The sequence below is a fragment of the Thamnophis elegans genome, chromosome 2 (genome assembly GCF_009769535.1).
Source record: "Thamnophis elegans isolate rThaEle1 chromosome 2, rThaEle1.pri, whole genome shotgun sequence".
Lineage (NCBI taxonomy): Eukaryota > Metazoa > Chordata > Lepidosauria > Squamata > Colubridae > Thamnophis > Thamnophis elegans.
In genome coordinates this window covers 142,143,945-142,165,301 of record NC_045542.1, presented here as the reverse complement: position 1 = coordinate 142,165,301, position 21,357 = coordinate 142,143,945, and the positions used below count along the sequence as shown (strand labels likewise).

Here is a 21,357-nt window from a genome sequence, read left to right as displayed (position 1 = left end):
AGTAAACCCACTGTTTTCTTTCCTCCCTATAGATGTAGATGTAATGTACGTCTACATTATAGATTTAGATGTAATATATACGTATATATAATGTGGATGCTTCCCTCCATGTATTCTTGTATGATTAAACTTCATTAATAATGGAGCTTTTTCTTCTTCACTGGGTGTGCAAGCAGAATTTCTTTTAAATTACAAGGATTAAAGGATAATTGAGGAATTTGTTTTTGAGGAAACCTCTAAATAAACAATAACTGCTCCATTGCTCTTAACACGTCTTTCTTTATCTCAAGGCATTGTAAAATAAGAACAACCAGCGAAAATAAAAATCAACAAACTATTCGGGAGAAAACCCGAACAACTAGAGACCTACATATATATATATACATATATATGAATGAATGAATGAATGAATGAATGAATGAATTGAATATATAGATTTTATAGATTTACAACAAAGTAATGGAATATTGGTATATATATGAATTGAATATTTAGAACATCTTGTTTAAAATGAAGAAATAATAATTGTAGTTGAATATATGAGGCACAATGATAAAGATGTATTTAAATACATTTGATAGATATTTTATGATTTTACATATAATTGAAAGTAATGATACACAAATATAAAATGTTGGTGATTCTTTTTTTCTTATATACTGTAAGAAATATCAGAATAAGGCAGATGATACTATAAAGATATGTTATTATTTAATAGATTTATAATGATGTAACAGATAGTTAGCATACATATGAATTTAACCTTTAGAATACATGTTTAAAAGGAAGAAATTATAACAGAGTATTATATGAATATATGATTTATAATGATAACCAATGTACTAATGTATATTGGGTTGATAACTATTGATCTTATATGTAACTGAAAGCGGTGACGCACAAACATTTGTGACCAAATGACATGCTAAATAGATATGTAACTGATGATATTTTTATGTATGTTTTTGTTTGATTTTTTAAAAAAAACTTAAAAAAAAAGAAAAAAAGAATTTAAAATTGTCACCAAACGACATGCCTCTCTCCTGGCCTTGCATTACGGAGCTGTCTGCTGTTTCAGCAGCCTAATGTCTGACTAAAAGTTGCCAGCAAAAGGGGCTTTTTCCCAGATCACCAGAGACTTTGCGGGTGTCTCTGGGATCAGCAGGATATACCCCTACCTATCACGGGACGGTTTAGGTCCGATTGGCCCATCCAGTTACCAAAATTCAACGGAGATCCCGGGAGTTGGGAAAAATCAGTTGTTTCACAGCAACAGCAAGCACTTCCTTTCCTTGTGTGTGGATCATCTTATGGACCGTAAGAACATTGCTTGTACTGAAGCCCTTTCTACATTCCATGCATTTGTATGGCCTTTCCCCTGTGTGAATCCTCTTATGGATAGTAAGGGCACTGCTTCTACTGAAGTCCTTTCCACACTCCATGCATTTGAATGGATTCTCTCCTATGTGGATCCTTTGATGGGAAGTAAGACTATGGTTCTGACCAAAAGACTTTCCACACTCCATGCATTTGAATGCCTTCTCCCCTGTGTGGATCCTTTGATGGACAGTAAGGGCACTGCTTATACTGAAGCCCTTTCCACACTACATGCATTTAAATGGCTTCTCCCTTGTGTGCATCCTTTTATGGACAGTAAGGGCACTGCTTATACTGAAGCCCTTTCCACACTCCATGCATTTATATGGTTTCTCTCCCGTGTGACTCCGTTTATGGAAAATGAGGCCACTGGAGTAACTGAACCTCTTTCCACACTCCATGCATCTGTATGGTTTCTCCCCTGTGTGGATCCTTTGATGGCATTTAAGCAAATTGCTTCTTCTGAAGCTCTTTCCACATACCAAGCGTTTATATAGTTTCTCCCCTGTGTGGTTCCGTTTATGGAAAATGAAGCCACTGGAATAGTTGAAGCTCTTTCCACACTCCATGCATTTGTATGGTTTCTCCCCTGTGCGGATCCTTTGATGGCATTTAAGCAAATTGCTTGTTCTGAAACCCTTTCTACACGCCAGGCATTTAAATGGCCTTTCCCCCAGTGTGGATCCTCTCATGGACAGTAAGGGCACTACTTGTACTGAAGCCCTTTCTACACTCCATGCTTTTGAATGGATTCTCCCCTGTGTGGATCCTTTGATGGGAAGTAAGATGATGGCTCTGACAAAAAGACTTTCCACACTCCATGCATTTAAATGGCTTATCCCGTGTGTGGATCCTTTTATGATTAATGAGGCCATTATATTGGATGAAGCTCTTTCCACACTCCAGGCATTTAAATGGCCTTTCCCCTGTGTGGATCCTCTTATGGACGGTAAGGGCATTGCTTTGTCTGAAGCTCTTTCCACACTCCATGCATTTATATGGTTTCTCCCCTGTGTGGTTCCGTTTATGGAGAATGAGGCCACTGGAGTAGCTGAAGCTCTTTCCACACTCCATGCATTTGTATGGTTTCTCCCCTGTGTGGATCTTTTGATGGGTTATAAGAAAATACTTTAGCCTGAAGCTCTTTCCACACTCCATGCATGCGAAAGGCTTCTCTCCTGTGTGGATCCTTTGATGGCATTTAAGCAAATTGCTTCTTCTGAAGCTCTTTCCACACTCCATGCATTTAAATGGCTTTTCCCCTTTGTGGATCATTTTATGAACGTTAAAGGCACTGCTTGTACTGAAGCCCTTTCCGCACACCAGGCATTTAAATGGCCTTTCCCCTGTGTGGATCCTCTTATGGACAGTAAGGGCACTGCTTGTACTGAAGACCTTTCCACACTCCATGCATTTGAATAGATTCTCCCCTGTGTGGATCCTTTGATGGGAAGTAAGACTGTGGCTATGACTAAAAGACTTTCCACACTCCGTGCATTTGAATGCCTTCTCCTCTGTGTGGATCCTTTGATGGGAAGTAAGATGATGACTCTGACAAAAAGACTCTCCACACTCCAGGCATTTAAATGGCCTTTCCCCTGTGTGGATCCTCTTATGGACGGTAAGGGCACTGCTTGTACGGAAGCCCTTTCCACACTCCATGCATTTAAATGGCCTTTCCCCTGTGTGAATCCTTTGATGGTCCATAAGACTGTGGCTCTGAGCAAAAGACTTTCCACAGTCCATGCATTTGAATGCCTTCTCCCCTGTGTGGATCCTTTGATGGGAAGTAAGATGATGGCTCTGACAAAAAGACTCTCCACACTCCATGCATTTAAACGACTTCTCCCGTGTGTGGATCCTTTGATGGGAAGTTAGATGATGGCTCTGACAAAAAGACTTTCCACACTCCATGCATTTAAATGGCTTCTCCCCTGTGTGGATCCTTTTATGATTAATGAGGCCACTAGGCTGGATGAAGCTCTTTCCACACTCCAGGCATTTAAATGGCCTTTCCCCTGTGTGGATCCTCTTATGGACGGTAAGGGCACTGCTTGTACTGAAGTCCTTTCCACATTCCATGCATTTAAATGCCTTCTCCCGTGTGTGGCTCCTTTGATGGGAAGTAAGATGATGTCTCTGACAAAAAGACTTTCCACACTCCAGGCATTTGAATGGCCTTTCCCCTGTGTGGATCCTCTTATGGACGGTAAGGGCACTGCTTGTACTGAAACCCTTTCCACACTCCATGCATTTAAATGGCTTCTCCCCCATATGAATCCTTTTATGGGATGTAGGATTACTCTCTTTGTTGAAGCTCTTTCCACTATCTATGCATTTATATTGTTTATCACATGTGAGAATTATCTTATGTCTCACAAGGGATGCAATCTTATGGAATCCCGAACCCCAGTCCATGCAGTTATATGGCTTCTCCTTGTGGTTTCTTTCCTGAACAGTCAAAGTCTTCCTTTCACAGAAGCTGTTTCCATTCTCCAGATTCTCTCCGATGGGAAGACTTTTTTGTGATGTAAGTGACCCATTTTCCTGAGAAAATGGGATAGTCCAATTGTAATTTTTTCCATTGTGTTTGCGTATATAATCTTGGCCTTTGGATGTGGATGGATAGTGTTCATTTACTTCTAATGTGTCTTTGGATAGTTTTACACCTTTCCCCATATATTTCTTCTGTATTTTTCTTCCTTCCTCAAGAAGCTCCTGCATGTGAGCCTCAATGGAAGATGAGCTTAAATTATTCCAATTACTTGAGGGGTTTCTCTCCTGCCTGTGAAATTCTGTTTCAATTGCAGGCTTCTCCATTGCATCTCCATGCCTGAACCCTTGGAATGATTCCCTTGACTCTTCATGGTCCTGCTCATTATCACCTTCAAGGGGAAAGAGAAATAAACAAGGTTAAAGGAAAAGACCAATCAGTCGGAAGTCATCATTATTGCCTTCTGAAACTTTTCAGACTCTAAGACATAGCATGTTTGATTGCTTACAATGATATAAATAGCAGAATAAGAATAAGAATAGCAGACATTCTTTTTCTCTATAATTATCCATAGATATTCAAATCCCAACAAGGGTCAGCTCTGACTTAATGGAAAATCAGAGGAAGCATCCAAAGTTGCATTAGGAGAAAACCTAACATTTATTGGAAAGGTACCAATTCAGTGGTGGGATTCAATTTTTTTTACTACCAGTTCTGTGGGCGTGGTTTGGTGGGCATGGCCTGGCGGGTGTGGCAGGGGAAGGATGCTGTAAAATCTCCATTACCATCCCACTCCAGGGGAAGGTTAGCGCAAACTCCCCATTCGCTTCCGATCAGCTGGAACTCGGGAGGCAGAGAATAGATGGGGACTGGGCCAGCCAGAGGTGCTATTTACTGGTTCTCCAAACTACTCAAAATTTCCGCTACTAGTTCTCCAGAAATGGGCGGAACCTGCTCAATACCACCTGTGTGCCTATTCCAACAGAGACCTACAAGAACTAAATCCCCCTTTGAAACTCATTTTCAACCTGCTCTTTTTCTTCTTACAAAAACCATGTTTCACTTACATTTTGTTTTTTATTTGCCAAAAATCACATGATTGAAGGGGGAAGATACTAGTGTTCTTCTATTAAGCTTAAGCTGCATGTTTGCAATGGGAAACCGTCACCATTTCGCCCCTAATTCTAAGGCGCAGGATAGAAATCAAACAGAAGTAGTTAACTCACTTACTTGAACGACAAGGCCTCATAGCAATAGCACTTAGATTTATATATCGCTTTACAGCCCTCTCTAAGCCGTTTTCAGAGTCAGCATATTGCCCCAAAAAATCTGGGTCCTCATTTTACTGACCTGAGAAGGATGGAAGGCTGAGTCAACCTTGAGCCTGGCGGGATTCTTACTGCCAAATTGCAGGCCGCCGGCAGGCAGCAGAAGTAGCCTGCAGTACTGCCTTCTAACCACTGCGCCATCACGGCTTCACAGGACTGATATGGAATTATATTGGCCAAAAAAGCTGAGATGTGCAATGGAGTTTAATATTACATCAAGACAAGGAATGGGGCATTGGTTCTTACCTGATATGCCCCTTCTCAAGGCAGGTGGAGACAGCGGTCATGCATGGGTTAACTCAGTTAGTAACCAATAGAACTGAGTCTACCAAAGTTATGTCATCGCCTCAGAGGAGTCCTCCTGCTTTTGTGACAAAGGAGATAAGTAGACTGCTGTGCATTAGTTGACTGCTTTCAATCCTCCAAAACTCTAGCCTAGCTTGAGAACCCCCTCCGTGCACTAGGCCAGGAACCAAGGGTGGGGATGACCGCTGTCTCCACCTGCCTCAAGAAGGGGCGTATCAGGTAAAAACCAATGCCCCATTCTCCAACGTTGGTGGAGACAGCGGTCATGCATGGGACATACCAAAGCTGCATCCGCCGACACGTATCTGTCCATCTTATAATGGAGGATAAAGGAATTGGGGATCGCCCAGGTGGCCGCCTTGCAGATCTCTTCCACTGAGGCCTGCTTTGTCCATGCAGCTGATGTAGCCGCGCTGCGTGTAGAATGCGCCGTGATGTTGGATGGAGTCATGAGGTGACTTGCCAGGTAAGCCCTAGTTATAGTTGATGGATCCAGCACCTGACCATAGATGGAGAAGCCTTTAGACCCTTGTTTGTGGGATGGAAAGAAAAAGAGTGCTTCGATGCGCCTAAAGACGGCTGTCTTGGCAAAATAGATCTTACTGCCTACTGCCACACACCTCCCAACGGCCGATAAGATCCCACAGGGTGGGCCTCCTTCAGATGCCATCAGCCGGACAATGTCAGCTGGTGGGCCCCCGGAGGTGGGCCTTCTCTGTGGCTGCTCCGACCCTGTGGAACCAGCTACCCCCAGAGGTCCGGACCTTACCCACTCTCATGGCATTCAGAAAAGCTGTTAAAACCTGGCTGTTCCAGCAGGCCTGGGGGTGTTGACCTTATTGTTAAGATCCAGCCCCCATTAGAAATGTATGTGTGGGAATTTTTAACTTATTCTTTTATTTTGCTTTCTTTTTTCTTTCTTTGTAAGCCGCCCGGAGTCCTCCAGGATTGGGCGGCCTAGAAATTTAACAAATAAATCCTCCGAATCAGAGGATAGGTCAGGAGAAGGACTAGGCTGAGTAGGCCTCTGGGCCTGAAATAGATGGGATTCGGTGTGATTGATCTTGGCCTTGGCATTGCTGAGAGGAACATGGGTGGCACTGTCCTTTGCCTGTGGCTTGGCTGCACTCAAATGGGACTCCTTGGGGGCCTTGGGAGTGGGTTCAGAGAGGGAGTCTTCTGGGGCAGGCCTGCGTTTGCGGGTCCCAGAAGAACGGGTCTCGTTGGTGGGTGGCTCAGGGGCAGGAGATGAGGCCATGGTCTGTACTCACGACTTCTTGAAGTACCCAAAATGGCCACTGGAGATCTTCGCGTCAAAACAAAATGGCTGGTGAGACTACAGAGCCTATGGGCCAAGTGCCAAGAGGTAGCTGAGGCCGCAGAATGAGGGAGGGCATCGAGGGCCCTGCGGAGAGGCCGCGGAGTCTGAAGAGAGCAGCAGCTGTGATCCGGTGAGGCGGGAGCACTGAGGGGCGGCGGCGATGCTTCTAGTGGTGGCGGCCGGCGGCTCTTTTGCGGCTACTGGAGGCTTTTGGCGGCTGCTGGTGGCGTTGCGGCGCTTGGAAGTGGCTGCGGGCTTGGCGGCACGAGGCAAATGCCCAGAGGCCAGTAGAGGCAGCAGCGCTGAGCGGAGCCTGCAATGGCATTGCTGAGAGGCACTGCTTGCAGGAGAGCCTCTGAATTGCCAGTAAGCTCAGGAGGCAGAAGCCTCGAAGAAGCCCTGGTGAGTCTCTCCAAGGAGCCCGGGGGCTAATTAAGAGACTTAGCTCTGAGTAGCTATCCACTGATTCCTTCCAATTTGGATGTAATTTAGGTGAAATTTAGAAAAATATCCAATTAAAGGTAATTATAATATCTACTAAAGTTGAGGAGAAAGCAGTTACCACAGCCAGTTCAGATTGAACTGAGTCTAAAAAAGCCGGAGGACACTCCTCTGAGGCGATGACATCACTTTGGTAGACTCAGTTCTATTGGTTATTGACTGATTTAAGCAATGCATGACTGCTGTCTCCACCAATGTGTCATTACATCAAGACAAGGAATGACTTTGCCACTGACATCTTTACATAGAAATAGAAAATACATCAGATGTGAAATGGCACAGGATGCATCTAAAGGGAACACCACGGATTTATTTCCTTCCTAAGAGCAGATCAATTTGAGATTTTTTAAATGAGAAACAGCCCAAGGTATCCAACTACAAAAAGTCTTCCTGAAGTCTCTTACCAAGAGAGGCCACATTCCTGTAATTTTCCATCATGACTTCCCAATGCAGAGCTTTTTGGTCAGGATCCAGCTGAGACCACTCCTCCTCAGAGAAATACACAGCCACCTCTTCGAAGGAGACAAGGCCCTCCTAATGGGGAAAGAGAGTACACAGAAGGCCCAGGAGGAATTGTTAAAAAAAAGGTCCTATCGCTTACAAATTCCCAAAGCAAAGCTATGCACTAAGGTAAATGGGTCTCCTAGGTAGCATCCAGGATTTATGTGAGAAAACAAACAGAGAAAAGGTTTGGATTGAAGAAATAATTTGGGTAGTGTTATGCCACAACATATACGTTTATACTGTTGTTGCTCTCTTGCCCTATCTAGTGGCCGGACAGACAAACACACCCCAAGTATATTATTTTGGAGCCTACTCCACTCATTTGCCAATCAGCCTGCCCTCTCAAACCAAGTGCATGATGGGAAGCCAGACTCCTTAAGGTCTTGCAAAAAAATAAAGTGGAACCAAAACTGATGACCTCTTTTTACTGTTCCACAATAGAAAGCATCCTCACTCATTGCATTACGGTGTGGTATCCTGGCTTGACAGCCGTGGATAAAGACTTTATAGAGGTTGGTGAGCACAGCAGAAAACATGGTGGGCTAACCGACATCGCTAGGGCTCCCTGCTTTAGGACAGCGAAGAAAATCCTCAGGGACGATTCACACCCTGGTCAGCCCTTCTTTCCTCTCCTACCATTGGGTAGGAGATATAGAAGCATAAGCAGACGCACAAACAGGCTGAAGAACAGTTTTTATCTGTGGGCTGTCTGACTCCTGAATGAAAAATAACATTACAACAACAGTACGGGAAAAAGTGAAAGGAAAACACTACTTGAAAATACCAACGTGGCTTTCAACAATGGAAGGTTTGACACATCCGAATATTAGTAATATGAGAAACATTATTAGATACAAAGATATTTTATCAGAAAGGGGAGAACTAAAACAGAAAAAAGCACTAGAAGAAACAAGGGATTGATATAGGGTGCATACACAAATGCAAATACAATCAAGATATCAAAATGTTTTTTACTTGGGAAGCTCAGAATTGGATACGATACTTATGGGAACACATGAAAAAAATGATTAAGAAACTATATAGTTATTTACTTAGAATTAAATTAGAAGAGGAAGAAGTAGAAGAAACAATGATAGCATGGGCAAAAAACTTTGGTTACACGATAGAGTTAGAAAAATGGCAAAAACTATGGGAAAGTGTAAACCAACAATGGCAACGGCATATAAAGAAAATTTGTATAAAATGTTTCATAGATGGCACATGCCAGCCGAAAGATTAGAGGGAGAGATTAGAAAGAGGAAGAGGAGAGGAGAATGGGTGTTGGTACTTACCTGATACGCTTATTCTCACTGCAGGTGGAGACAGCAGTCACATAGGGTTAGCTTGGTCCAGTAACCAATAGGGCTGAGTCTACAGATTAAAAGCCATCCTCCTTGCTGCTCTTCCCCAGCTTTAGGCGAAGACAACTGTAGACTGACGTGTAGGTGATATGGAGAAGTAGAAAAAAGGAAAACCAAACAACAGAAAAACAGGGCAGACCTAAACCCATCAAGGCTGAAACCAGACCGGATTTGGGTGGGAGTGACTGCTGTCTCCATCTGCGGTGAGAATGAGCATATCAGGTAAGTGCCAACACCCATTCTCCACAATTGGTGGAGACAGCAGTCACGTAGGGAAATACCCAAACTAGTCCCTAATTAAGGGAGGGATTGGGTCTCCGTGGAAGTGGAGTCTAAGGAATGGACTTGCTGTAAAACCTCCTTCCAAAGGCCGCTTCAGCCGAAGTAAACCGGTCTATCTTGTAATGACGGATAAAGGAAATAGGAGCCAGCAACCTATGGTGGAAAAGGAGACTTTAGAACCCAGGGAAGCTGGCTGAAAAGAGACTAGCAAGGCTTCAGAATGCCTGAACATAGCTGAACATTTGATATAAATACGTAAATCCTGTGAACATCTAGGGAATGTGATTGTCTGGAATTGTTTTCTCATTTTGCCTCTCATAGTTGAGGCCTACCTATGATGTCAATTACAGGCCTCTCTCATCTTTTTAAGTGGGAGAACTTGCACAATTGGTGGCTGACTAAATACTTTTTGCCCCACTGTATGTATCTGATAATTTCTGTATTTCTGAAAATATCTTTTGCAAGCTCAAGATTTCTGTTTGCTTTTGGAATTGTGTCATTCTCTCCAGCTAACAAATACAGCTACTCTAGCTTGGAAGGTTAATAAAATTAAACATAGATTCACAAAAACGTTTGTTTTCACTTTTCTCTGGTTAGAGATATACTTCAAAGGGACATCTGTATGCTTCCCTTCTTATCACTTTCTATAACCAAGCAGTAAGACCTTGCAGTGCCAAGCCAAAACAATCAGCGAAGAAAAAAAGTGTTCCGTTTCCAATACACAAACTCCAATACACAAACCCTTCAGCCTCCGAGCAGCAGTATTACCATTGCAAATTTCCTTATTTCTTTTGTATCTTTTTTGTATTTCAAGTTAGAAAAAAAGAGTCCAATCCTTAAATGGGTTAGAAGAACACCCACAGCAATGAAAGAGGAAAACTTTAGTCCATAGGTTATAGAGAACAATAAAAGAAAAAAATAGAAGAAAACTTAATCCATCTGTTTCAAAAGTCTTGCATAAATTCCATCCATGAAGATAGCATTTAAAAAGTAAGATAATCACTGTCCAAAACCATTCCAAATTTACTTCTGCCGCTTGATTCCTCTGCTCTCCAATTTAAATTAATTTTAAGTTTTTTAAAGGCAGTCTTTTTTAAAAACAGTAAAAGTTCCTCACCAGCTGGAAATGGCTGCAGTCTGGGAGCATCAAGACCGCATGTCCGTCTTGATGGACGTGCGATGGAAGCCCTAATAACCCAGGCAGAGGTCTGGTGACCTTTGAAAAGCGTTTGTTCTAAACGCTTGTCCTCAGGCTTAAGCAAATCCTCAGGAGCACTGGCAGCTGCATTAGGAGAAGGCAGAGCTACCACAGGCAGGTCAATGACCGAAAGGTCGAGTGCCTTAACTAAGGCAGGCCCTACATTATACAGGGGCTTATCAAGAGAATTAGGAAGAGGACCGGTGCCAGGAGAGGCCCATTGCCTCTGCACCATGTTCATAAAAATTCTAGGCGAAGGAACCACCTCCTTCTCAACGGTGCGTTCTAGGAAAAGAGGATCCTCAGAATCACCAGTTTCTGAGGTCGCAGGCTTAGGATCCGAGTTAGGCTTAAAGCCAGCAATCTTCTTTGCCTTAAACAGCAAGGATCGGAAAAGCGTAGGTTTGAACAACCCCACAAAGGCTGGTTGGCTGGGCCCTAGATCCTCGTCCTCAGAGAGATCAGAATCTCTGGGAGGTTGCTCATCCTCATCTCCTGCTCTGGAAGATCAAGAAGCCGAAGGATCAGCAGTATCCTTACCAGAAGAGTGTTTCTTTTTACTCTTGGATTTAGGCCCCTCTGATTTAGATTTAGAACTGTGGCCATAGGATCCCTTACGTTAGAGGCCTTCAGCTATACCCTTTTCAATTGCTAAAGAGATAATGGCAGCTACATCAGGGGTAATAGCAGGGGTTGGTTCAACCCCCCCCCCCCAAAGCCCAGACTATTTTAATCTCTCCCCTCTGCCTGGAAGTTGTTAAGGATGGCAGAGGGTAATTTTAGAGTTAATTTAAAAAGTTGAATGAGAAAAAAACAAACTTTGAAGAGAGAGAAGTCACCTACACATCCAGCCAAGAACTCGTTGAGTCTAAAGCTGGGGAAGAACAGCAAGGAGGATGGCTTTTAATCTGTAGACTCAGCCGTATTGCTTACCGGATGGAGCTAACCCTACGTGATTGCTGTCTCCACCAATTGTGGACAAAGGAGAGGTAAAGAAGAAAGGGAAAAGGAGAGGAAGTAAAGGAGGGGTCGTGAGAGTAGGAGAGAGGGTAGGAAAGGGAATAAGAGAGGAGGAGTGGGGGAGGGAGGGGAAGAAGAAAAGAGAAAGGAGAGGAGGAAGGAGGTAGAGAAGAAGGGAGGTTGGGAGGAAAGGAGACGGAAGAAGAAGTAGGGTTGTTGTAAAATAAGATGGATAGATGGGAAGGGAAGGAAGGAAAGCAGCCCTGATTGTATTTTTAACCTTTTAAATGAATTGTGATAAACGTTAAAAGATAACACATAAACATTAACAGTACTTATGAGAATGTATATTTGTGAATATGAGAAATAAAAATAAAACTTTTAAAAAAAAATATCTAAGAAATTAATTTCCTCTTACTTGAACTGGAGTTTCAACCATTCTTTCAGTTCCACCATCAGGAAGGGTCAACTTCCTTCTATTCTTCCCTATGAGGGAGACAGAATTTATACTGCATAATTCATAACGTGGGAGTTCTATAGAAGATAGAGAAGGCATAGAGAAGATGAAACAGCTGAGATCCCTCTGGGGAATGGGAGAGCTTTAGATTACCTCCGGTCGTGTCCATATTTGGAACCTCCTGAGAGATTTCCGGAGATGAACTTGAAGGATGCCTCCTTCCCTCAGGATCTCTGATCTCCACCATGAAGGACTTGAAAAAGTAGGCAGGAAACAACAAGAATAAATGGACAATTCACATCGAAAAGTGGATTCTTCTTCTGTGAACACCCCACCAAAGCCCCTGAAGTCTATCAGTGAGGTTGGAAATTAGGAAAGGAACGACTATCACAAATAAAGGAACAAGGTCCTATAAGAATTAAAAGTATCTCCATGTATAATGAATGCCAAAAAACTCTGGTAGGCGTGAGTTAAGAATTCCAACCCACTGTTAGATTTAGTGCATTAGATTAGAAGGTCTCTCACCTGCCAGTCAATCCTCTCCTTCTGCTCCACCACCTGGCTCAGGAGATAACCTTCCACCAGGGCCACCGCCTGGGAGCTGGTCTCTGCTCCACACTCTCGTACCCAGCTCTCAATGTTCAGGGGCAGAAGTGCCAAGAACTGTTCCAAAACAACCAGGTCCAGCATCTGTGCTTTTGTGTGCTTTTCTGGTCTCAACCATTGACTACAAAAGGAATGGAGTCGGCTGCATAGTCCTCGGGGACCTTCATTCTCTTTGTATTGGAAGCCCCTGAACTTCCAGGGCTGAACTTCTGAAAGGCTGGTTGCCTCCTCCAGTATCTTCTGCCCAGTTCTTGCCCAGATCTCCCCATCGCTCCCAGGCTGAACACCAGGAGGGTCTTTTCCAATTCCCTCACTTCCTAAAGATTGGCTTTTCATTCTTTCGCTGTCTTGTAGTGCAATGCCAAATGGGTCTAGGGAATCTTATGGATCTCCAAACACCTTTGTTTTCATAGTACCATTCATGTAACAATAGTCAGGCAAGTCTTTCAGCCTTCGTGGTCCATTTGTTTGCCTCCAAATGAGTCAGTATAAATGGTGCCCAATTTTTTTTGCCTCCCAGAGGCAAATGGTTTCCAATTTCTGTATATGAGATTAAACACAAAATGGTGGATTTTACCCCTGAGGAACAATCAATAGAAAGATATAGCTAGTACAGGATTGTACACGTTGAGCACTTAGCCCTTGTGCAAGAATGTGTGTAAATAAATGCATTTTCGATCATTATTTTAATTTCTTTTTTTCTCACAAAGTAGGGCTTGCTTTATAAAAACCTAGATCTGCATTTACCTACAAAGAAGGTTTTACCCAACACACCAAACTCTAATAGGTGAACAAATCATCAAAGTTCAGTTTAAAAAAAATGACATTCAAAAAAGTGATCTGCTTTTGATATTTTCTTTTGAGCTCCCAACCCTGTTTTAGTCTCCTGCAGCATGTAAGCAGAAGGCGGGCACAATCTCCTGCAGTTCCTCCCTTGCAACCATCTTCTTACTCCCTGCTCCAGATTTGCCCTCCAAGCTCTCCCCATCTCCGACTTCGGAGCTTCCTCCAGGCTATGGGGGGTGGAGGATTCCCCCGGGACCCTCCCTCCTCTCTGGGGATTTGTTCCTGGGGCGACGCGGCTCGCCCTGAGCACCGATTCCCTCTGCCTGCCACCTGCGTGGAAAGGGGCGGCAGGGGAACATGGGATCCCGGGCTCTCCCACCCCCAGGACTCCGAAGACGGAACCTGCATGGGGACTTGGCTTCTCTCCCTTCCTTCTCTAGCACCAGGAACCCCTGTTCTCCCCTCCCCTTTTGCACGCGGAGACTCACACACTCAAACCGCCACTTACTCTGCCCACCTGTAGTTCTCCCCCCTTCAAGACTTTCCGGCACTCATTCAAACCTCCTGCGAAGCTCAAAGGGTTAAATAGAGACGTCAGATCCAGTGACGTCACTTCCCTCCCATTCTCCTATGGTAAATCACCTCTGGCGTCCGCCCTCCGGTGGCCGAATGGGGAATCGCACGGCGTCCTGTTCTCGTTTTAGTGGGACACACCTGTCGGGTTCCTGTGTGCATGGAAGGGGCTTATGCAAAGGGTGGAAACGGTGCCTTTTCCATCAGGGCCCAGAAAGGAGGAGGTTGTTTCCCCCCCCCACCCCGATCCATAACCCTTCTTTATCCAATTGCTTCTGACAGAGTTACACCTAAAGTGACCAGATTTTAACATTGGTAACATTGGTAACATTGACTGGCTGGTGGGTGGGTGGGGGTGTTTCTTGATTAAAAATTTGGTCTATATGGTCCATGGATCCCTTCAAAGGGAGGGTTTCCAGCCCCTTTCACAAAGGGGAGCCGGTTCCAGAGAAGCAACTCAGAGCCCCTAATATCCTCCCTCAGTTCCCCTCCCCCTCCAGGCCCCAATTGAGCAATGGGGGATTATTGGGGGGGTGGGGTCTCCTCCCCAAATTCAGGGGCTCCCCCAGAAGGAACAGAAGCTCCCCTCTTGCCTGACCTTCAAAGCCTCAAATTTGAGATTCAGAAGAAAAAGTGAAGTTTCTTAAGAAGCAAAAATCCTTTTGCTCAAATGCCTTTTTCCTTCTGGGGATTCAGGGCTGAAAATGCCTCACTTTCCCTCTTTCTTTTTCTTTCTTTCTCTCATTCCCCACACCTGGGAAACAGCTAAGCCCCCTGGTTTGATTGTCTATGAATTGCTGGTTCAGTTCACTGAGATTTCATGGCTCCGTGTTTTCTGTGGGAATAGGGTCTCTCTGTTCTCTCCCCCTCCCTCTCATTTCTGTTTTTCTCTTATTTTTTCTCTCCCTTTCTCTTCTTCCTTTCTATCTTTCTTTCCTTCCCTTTCCTTCTTTCTTTTTCTTTCTTTCTCATGGAATATGATAGCAAATCCAAAATAAAGTTATTAATTGTAGGAAATTGCTTCTCTGTAATCTTTTCATAGTGAACTCTAAGTTGATGGAAGCTGACAAGATTGTACTAACAGCACAATCTTTTTCTTTTGAGTTTGACAATATAATACGTTATCCAAAATTACAAATAATCTTATTTTCAGATGCATTTTTTGGCCATCTGTTATTTTCTTTAAAAAATATCAGACTTGCTTCCAATTTGTGCCTTCTGGCAAACTGCAGTTTTCTTGGCAAGAGATTTAGCTTGCCATTGCTTTCGTCATAGGTCTGAGAAAGTTTCTTTCTTTCTTTCTTTCTTTCTTTCTTTCTTTCTTTCTTTCTTTCTTTCTTTCTTTCCTCTTCCTTTCTTTCCCCCTGATTTGTTTCCCTCTCTTTTCCCTCTCTCATTCTCTCCCTTCAGCTCTCTTTCATTTCTTTCTCCCTCTCCCCCTTCTCCCTCTAATTTGTTTTCCTCTATTTTCCCTCTCTCCCATTCTCTCCTTTCAGCTCTCTTTCTATCTCTCCCTCATTCTCCCCTTTTCTCTTTCATCTCTTTCTTGCACCTGCAAGCAAAATACCCTCCTGGGCCAGAATCAGGGCGGCGGGGACAGCGACTCCTTCCGCTGCCGCCGCTGAGAAGTGAGTAGCTGGCTGCGCTGAGCAGGAGACTCCTCAGCGCCAGACTCCGGTCGGTCCCCTTCGTGTTGGCTCAGGGAAGAGCCGGAGCAGCCGTCTCTGGATGCAGAGAGGGAAGAGCTCCAGAGCCCTGTGCAAGGACAGCCCTGTCCAGCGCAGGAGAACCGGAGCTCTTCCCTCCCTGCACCCAACCAGCTGCTGCTGCTCCCCATTCCCCTCCTTCCTGAGCCAACCCGAAGGGGACCGCGGCTCACGGCTGACTTGAATCTGGCGCTGAGGAGTCTCCTGCGCAGCGTGGCTCCCCTGCGCTGCGTCCCCAGTTACTCCATTGCGCAGTGGTGACAGCGGGAGGAGAGTCGTTGCCTCCTCCGCCTTGATCCTGGCCCTGGAGGGTATTTCGCTTGCACATGCGCAAGTGATGAGCGCGAGAAAAGGGCTGGAGCTCTTCCCGACACTGAGTTGCCTGCGAAGGACGCGGAATGGCAAAAGCAGGCGAGAGGCTCGTGACTTCTCGTGATAGAGAGCAGATTGTGGTTTCTTTCCTGAGCAGTCAAAGTCTTCCTTTCATAGAAGCTGTCCCTGCAACACTTAGAATTGTTTATTGCTATTTTGGCTTTCTAAATCTTTTCTCAACAGCTTTTAAACTAAATTTTCGACTTTCATTATGTGTGTCAACTTATTTTTAACTTTCTAGGTCCTTACATCACGCCCAGGATTTATTTTTAACCTTATGGCTTTGTTTTTTTTTAACTTTGCAGCAATCATTATAAGACTGAAAGCATTTATATTTTGTTTCTCACATACGTAGTTATTTGTTTCTTCCAGGACCTTTTTCTTAAAGCAGCAGGTATGCAACTCAGATGCAGCTGTTCATGTTTTTTCTACTTTCTTTTCAGATCTATTTTTAATCACTCTTTTTTACATCAGAATGCCAGGAGGCTGACATAAGCTTGCCATATTCCATTCGAACAGGCCAAGCAGATTGTTTCATCTTGTCCCCAGTGTTCTGGGGCAGTGGTCCCCAACCTTTTTATCGCCGCGGACCAGTCAGCCTTTGATAATTTTACCGTGGCCCGCTGAGCGTGCGCAGGGGTGGGGGGGCGTTTTTCTGCAGCGATCATGGCCCCCAGCCATTAATGTCTAAACTGCTGCAAGATATACTTAAATATTGATAAAATGTGAGGGGGTGTACTCACTTCTGTGATATCTATCCATCCATGTCTGTCTCTGTCTCTGTCTCTGTCTCTCTCTGTGTATGTATGTGTGTATGAGTGTATGTGTATATATCCTCTATCTATCTATCATCTATCTATCTATTTATCTATTTATCCATCCATCCATCCATCCATCCATCCCTCTCTATCTATCAATCACCTATCCACCATCTATCTATCTATTCTAGCTGGCTGGGCAATTTGGGGAGTTGAAGTCCAAAAGTGTTAAAGTTGCTGAGATTGAGAAATGAGGACGAAACAAAAGGGAAGAGAATGAAACAAGGTCGTAGAGAGAGATTGCAAAATGAAAGGGCAACTTCTCTTTTTATTTCCTTCCACCCCCACCACCCCCACCACCCCCACCGTGCCTCTCTGGCAATTGGCTGCCCAGGAGGTGGGGAGGGGAAGATGTTTCACAGACAGCTGCCACCCGCCCATCTCTCTCTCCCTCTCTCTCTCTCTCTCCCCGCCTCCCCATCTGACCTCGGCTGCTCCACGGCGGAGACCCCAGAAGGCAAGCAAAAAAAAAAAAAGGGGCTCAGGAGTGGGGGAAGAAAACAAACCCCATCACGTTCCTATCTGTGAAAGCTCCCCGCTCCCTTCCTGGGCAGCCAATTGCCAGAGAGGCAGTGTGTGTATGTGTGTGTGTGTGGGGGGGGGGTTGGCAGCCCGTGGCGCGCCTAGTCCGCTGTGGAACGCGCTGCCACCCGCCCAGCGCTCGCTCTCTCGCTCTCTCTCTCTCCCCCCCCCCCTCCAATCTCCCGCTTCTGCTTCGACCGGCCAGCAACTTGTCCCCGCTTGCCCGGGGACTGGCCTCTGATTGGCTGGCGGGGAGAAAGCCTCGCCAGGGAAGGAGGCGAGGACTCCGCGGTGACGTCATGGGGACGGCGCCCCCAGGTAGCGGCGAACCGAACGCGCTCTGTCTCCACGGGCCACCAAGGCGGCTGGGCGGCCGGCCGGGGTGGGAGTGGGGTTTGGACCGGAGAGGCGGCTCTCGGGTTCGAGTCCCGGGGTTGATCTCAGGCTGCGCGTGTGGGTGAAGAGGCAGCAGGGATCATGGCCCCCGGCCGCTGCAGCGATCATGGCCCCCGGCCGCTGCGCGGCCCGGTGCCAGGTACTCCACGGCCCGGCACCGGTCCGCGGACCGGGGGTTGGGGACCACTGTTCTGGGGCATCCCCCTTTGGGGACACAGAAGTTAATTCCCGTGGTTTGGCCTCTAATCAACTATGGTGGATGTCACCCATGTTCCCTCTCTGGCTCCCTGGAAGTATATTCATTTACCTATTTTTACCTATTCAGGAGTGCTGTGGGCCACATCTTAACAGCTAATGAAGAAGAAGAAACCGCTATTTTTCATCTTTTTTCAGCTCTTATTATTTTGGGTCAATTTTTCTCTTTAAAAACTGATAATGGCCCGGCCTATTTTTCATTGGCCTTCTTGAAATTTTGTACAACTTGGAACGTTGTTCTAATTCATGGGCTTCCTTACAATTCCACGGGTCAAGCCATTGTGGAACGTGCTAATTCGTCCTTTAAGGACTGTCTTCACAAATGAATAAAAAAGGAGAGATTCTCGGGTACCCAACAATTTGGCGTACCCCAATTTGGCATGGGTAACACAACAGGTTAAAAAAGTTTGTTTGCTTCCCCTAGGGGGATGAGGATATGCTGTGCTTGCTTCTACAGGTCTTTGTGGATTCTAGCACGTAGTGTTCATCCAGCTAAGGGTGGTACCAGTCCCCAAACCCAGTTCCAGAGATGACCAAGGTAACTCTACAGACAGCACAGTGGCCAATATGATTTTGTCAGACCAGCTGTCCAGTGATGTGAAAAACCCTGACCACCAAAGCGCAAGCAGTACTGCAATAACGACACGTGGAACAAATGCCCGAGAACTTATGTGCTGCCATTTTTGCGGTTTTAACTGCCAATTCCTTAGTCATCATTTGTTTATGTTTGATTGTTAATTGCTTCCCTTTAGTGATAGCTGCTGTCATCTCACCCAAAAACTCAATTGAAGAGAGACTGAAGCAAAAATCTATGGGTGCAGCTAGCTAATATCACACAAACTGATGTCTTTTGCTTATCTGAATCATATGAAATGGAAAATTTGCTTTCTACATGCTTGGTTCCTGTTTGTATCCTGTCTGCAGTAATTCAAAACTTCACTGGTTTGAGTAGATTGCTATTGAATGAAACTTTAACTATAAGACTATATCTATTTGGGGATTGATTGCTTATGATCCACCCCCTGATGCAATTGCTTTTTATACTCTGATAATAGCAGTTCCTGACAATACAACATGCACAAAAGTAGTTAATGGTACATCGTCAAGTGAAAAACCTCACTGTTTTCATATTAGTTCACCTGTTTTAAATTGCACAGCTTTTAGGAGATTTCCTTTCACTTTGCTTATGTTTGGCTCTTGCAAGGATGGTTTTTACATATGGTCAAGAAACTTTTAATTATATTCCTGCTAATATTAGGGAAACACAATGTTGTCTTAGCTAGTTAATTCCTGTTTTGCTTTCCAAACAGCAACTTAACTCAAGTAGTTTTCGACATGGAGTCACGCTAAACAGCATTTGTGACTCTGAGATAGTTTTGCTTAATAAAGTAGAATATGTAGCATTGGCTATATTCATAGTGGGTGTGCCGGCGCTTGTTGCTTGCGCTAATTTCAATATTAATGTTGTTGTGGGTAATTTGGTAAAAGTAATTAATGTTACTTTTTTTAGCTATTTTAGTAATTGATGTGTTGTTTCAATCTTTTAGATAAATTACCATCCAGCACCAATTAAATATTTTACACAATTTGGCCTCTGATTTGAAAATTGATATTTTAAGATTTTGTGGAAAAGCTTTTGTGCTTGGTTGGCCACAGGTTTATTGGGAAATGTTATATGTTATTTAGTTATCATTTGTGCTATTTTGATTGGTGGATGCTGTTTTATTCAATGTCTTCCCTCCCTTTGCAAAATATGTACATCACAGCTTTTGTCCTAAACTCTCTCCTGCATTGCTTCAGGGTCAAGTATATATGCCATGTGTAAACAATTGCAAGTATGTTCCTTTTTCGATTATGATCCTTTTACTAGCCCCTCTTACGATGCCTTGTCTAACAAAACAAAAAAGAGTGAGATGTAGGAATAGAGGAAACGTTACGTAAAAACATGTGCAGTAAAATGCCATGATCTCAGTAGCTGGTTACCTTGAATACCTATGAGCTCACCTAATTAGCAGAACCAGATGTGGGAAGAGAGGCAAGGTTACCTACAGACATGCGCATTAAACGGCCATGATCTCAGTGACCAATGACCTCAACTGTTTATTAGAATCAGGTAGTACCAGGAGATATGTGAAGCCTCTACTCTGGCTGGGATGGACTTAGATATTGACAAGCAAAATGTACCAATAAGGTCCTGTTGCTACCCCTGATTTGCTTTGCTTGTTAAAACTGTATAAAAGCCAAATAAACTCTGCGTAAGGCAGACAGACATTTTGGACACCACTGCTGTGATGGATTTCTGAAACCTACAGTCCCCAAATTTGATGAGTTTCCTTCTATTTCCCCCATCTACATTGCTAATAAAGATTTTGGAGAGAACTGCACCTCAGGGAGAACCCTGAGGCAACCCACTGTTTTCTGTCCTCCCTATAGATGTAGATATAATGTACGTCTACAATATAGATTTAGATGTACACATAGATACAATATAGATGCTGCCATCCATGTATTCTCTTGTGTGATTAAACTTCATTAATAATGGAGCTTTTTCTTCTTCACTGGGTGTGCAAGCAGATTTTTTTTTTAAATTACAAGGATTAAAAAGATAATTGATGAATTTGTTTTTGAGGAAACCTATACATAAACAATAACTGCTCCATGGCCCTTAACACATGTCTTTATCTCAAGGCATTGTAAAATAAGAACAAGCGAAAATAAAAATCAACAAACTATTCCAGAAACAGTCTACTTAAGAAAACTGCTTAGTTCCCTCCATGTAGACGTAGTATCATTAAGGACTAATCATTGAGTACGGTTTATCAGCCAGTTACAACACCACTGAGTGGTGATGCTGCCTACCCCACATTTTTATTCCCCTTACTGTGTAGGAATCATTTGTGATCTTTGTGTGAATTTCTATGGAGGATCAAAACTCACTTTCCTCCAAAAGAGCCACTCTGAAGGCTCTCTAGAGATTCAAGGAGGCATCAAATATCAGCACTGAAAAAGCAAATTCAAGCAACACGATCCTCTAAAATCCAGACTATTCCCCCACCCAAATACTTCCAAATATTGGAATGTTACTATATTTTTAATACAAAGAGTAAAAGAGCATAATACATGACTAGAAAGTAACAATATCATTGATATTTAATTTTATTTAAATCAGATTTAGACAACTTCTTAATCTCCATCAGACTTTAGAAGAGCAAAGTATGGCCGTAGTGCAGTGGT

General features: G+C 44.0%; 1 protein-coding gene across 5 annotated transcripts; it reads right to left on the bottom strand.

The window, feature by feature from the left end:
* Positions 1 to 1,946: 1,946 nt before the first annotated feature.
* On the bottom strand, positions 1,947 to 14,941 carry LOC116502678 (zinc finger protein 420-like). Of its 5 annotated transcripts, none has more exons than XM_032208569.1 (6): positions 13,990 to 14,941; positions 12,615 to 13,274; positions 12,243 to 12,342; positions 12,051 to 12,118; positions 7,732 to 7,861; positions 1,947 to 4,262 (listed from the first exon to the last, which is right to left on the bottom strand). In XM_032208569.1, exons 2-6 carry the CDS (start codon positions 13,029 to 13,031, stop codon positions 2,035 to 2,037), a joined length of 2,943 nt encoding a protein of 980 aa, XP_032064460.1. In that variant the 5' UTR covers positions 13,032 to 13,274; positions 13,990 to 14,941; the 3' UTR covers positions 1,947 to 2,034. The 5 variants fall into 5 exon arrangements, with proteins under 5 accessions (XP_032064460.1, XP_032064459.1, XP_032064461.1 ...); XM_032208568.1 differs by having other exon boundaries at positions 12,615 to 13,235; XM_032208570.1 differs by having other exon boundaries at positions 12,615 to 13,235; positions 13,999 to 14,941.
* Positions 14,942 to 21,357: the final 6,416 nt, after the last annotated feature.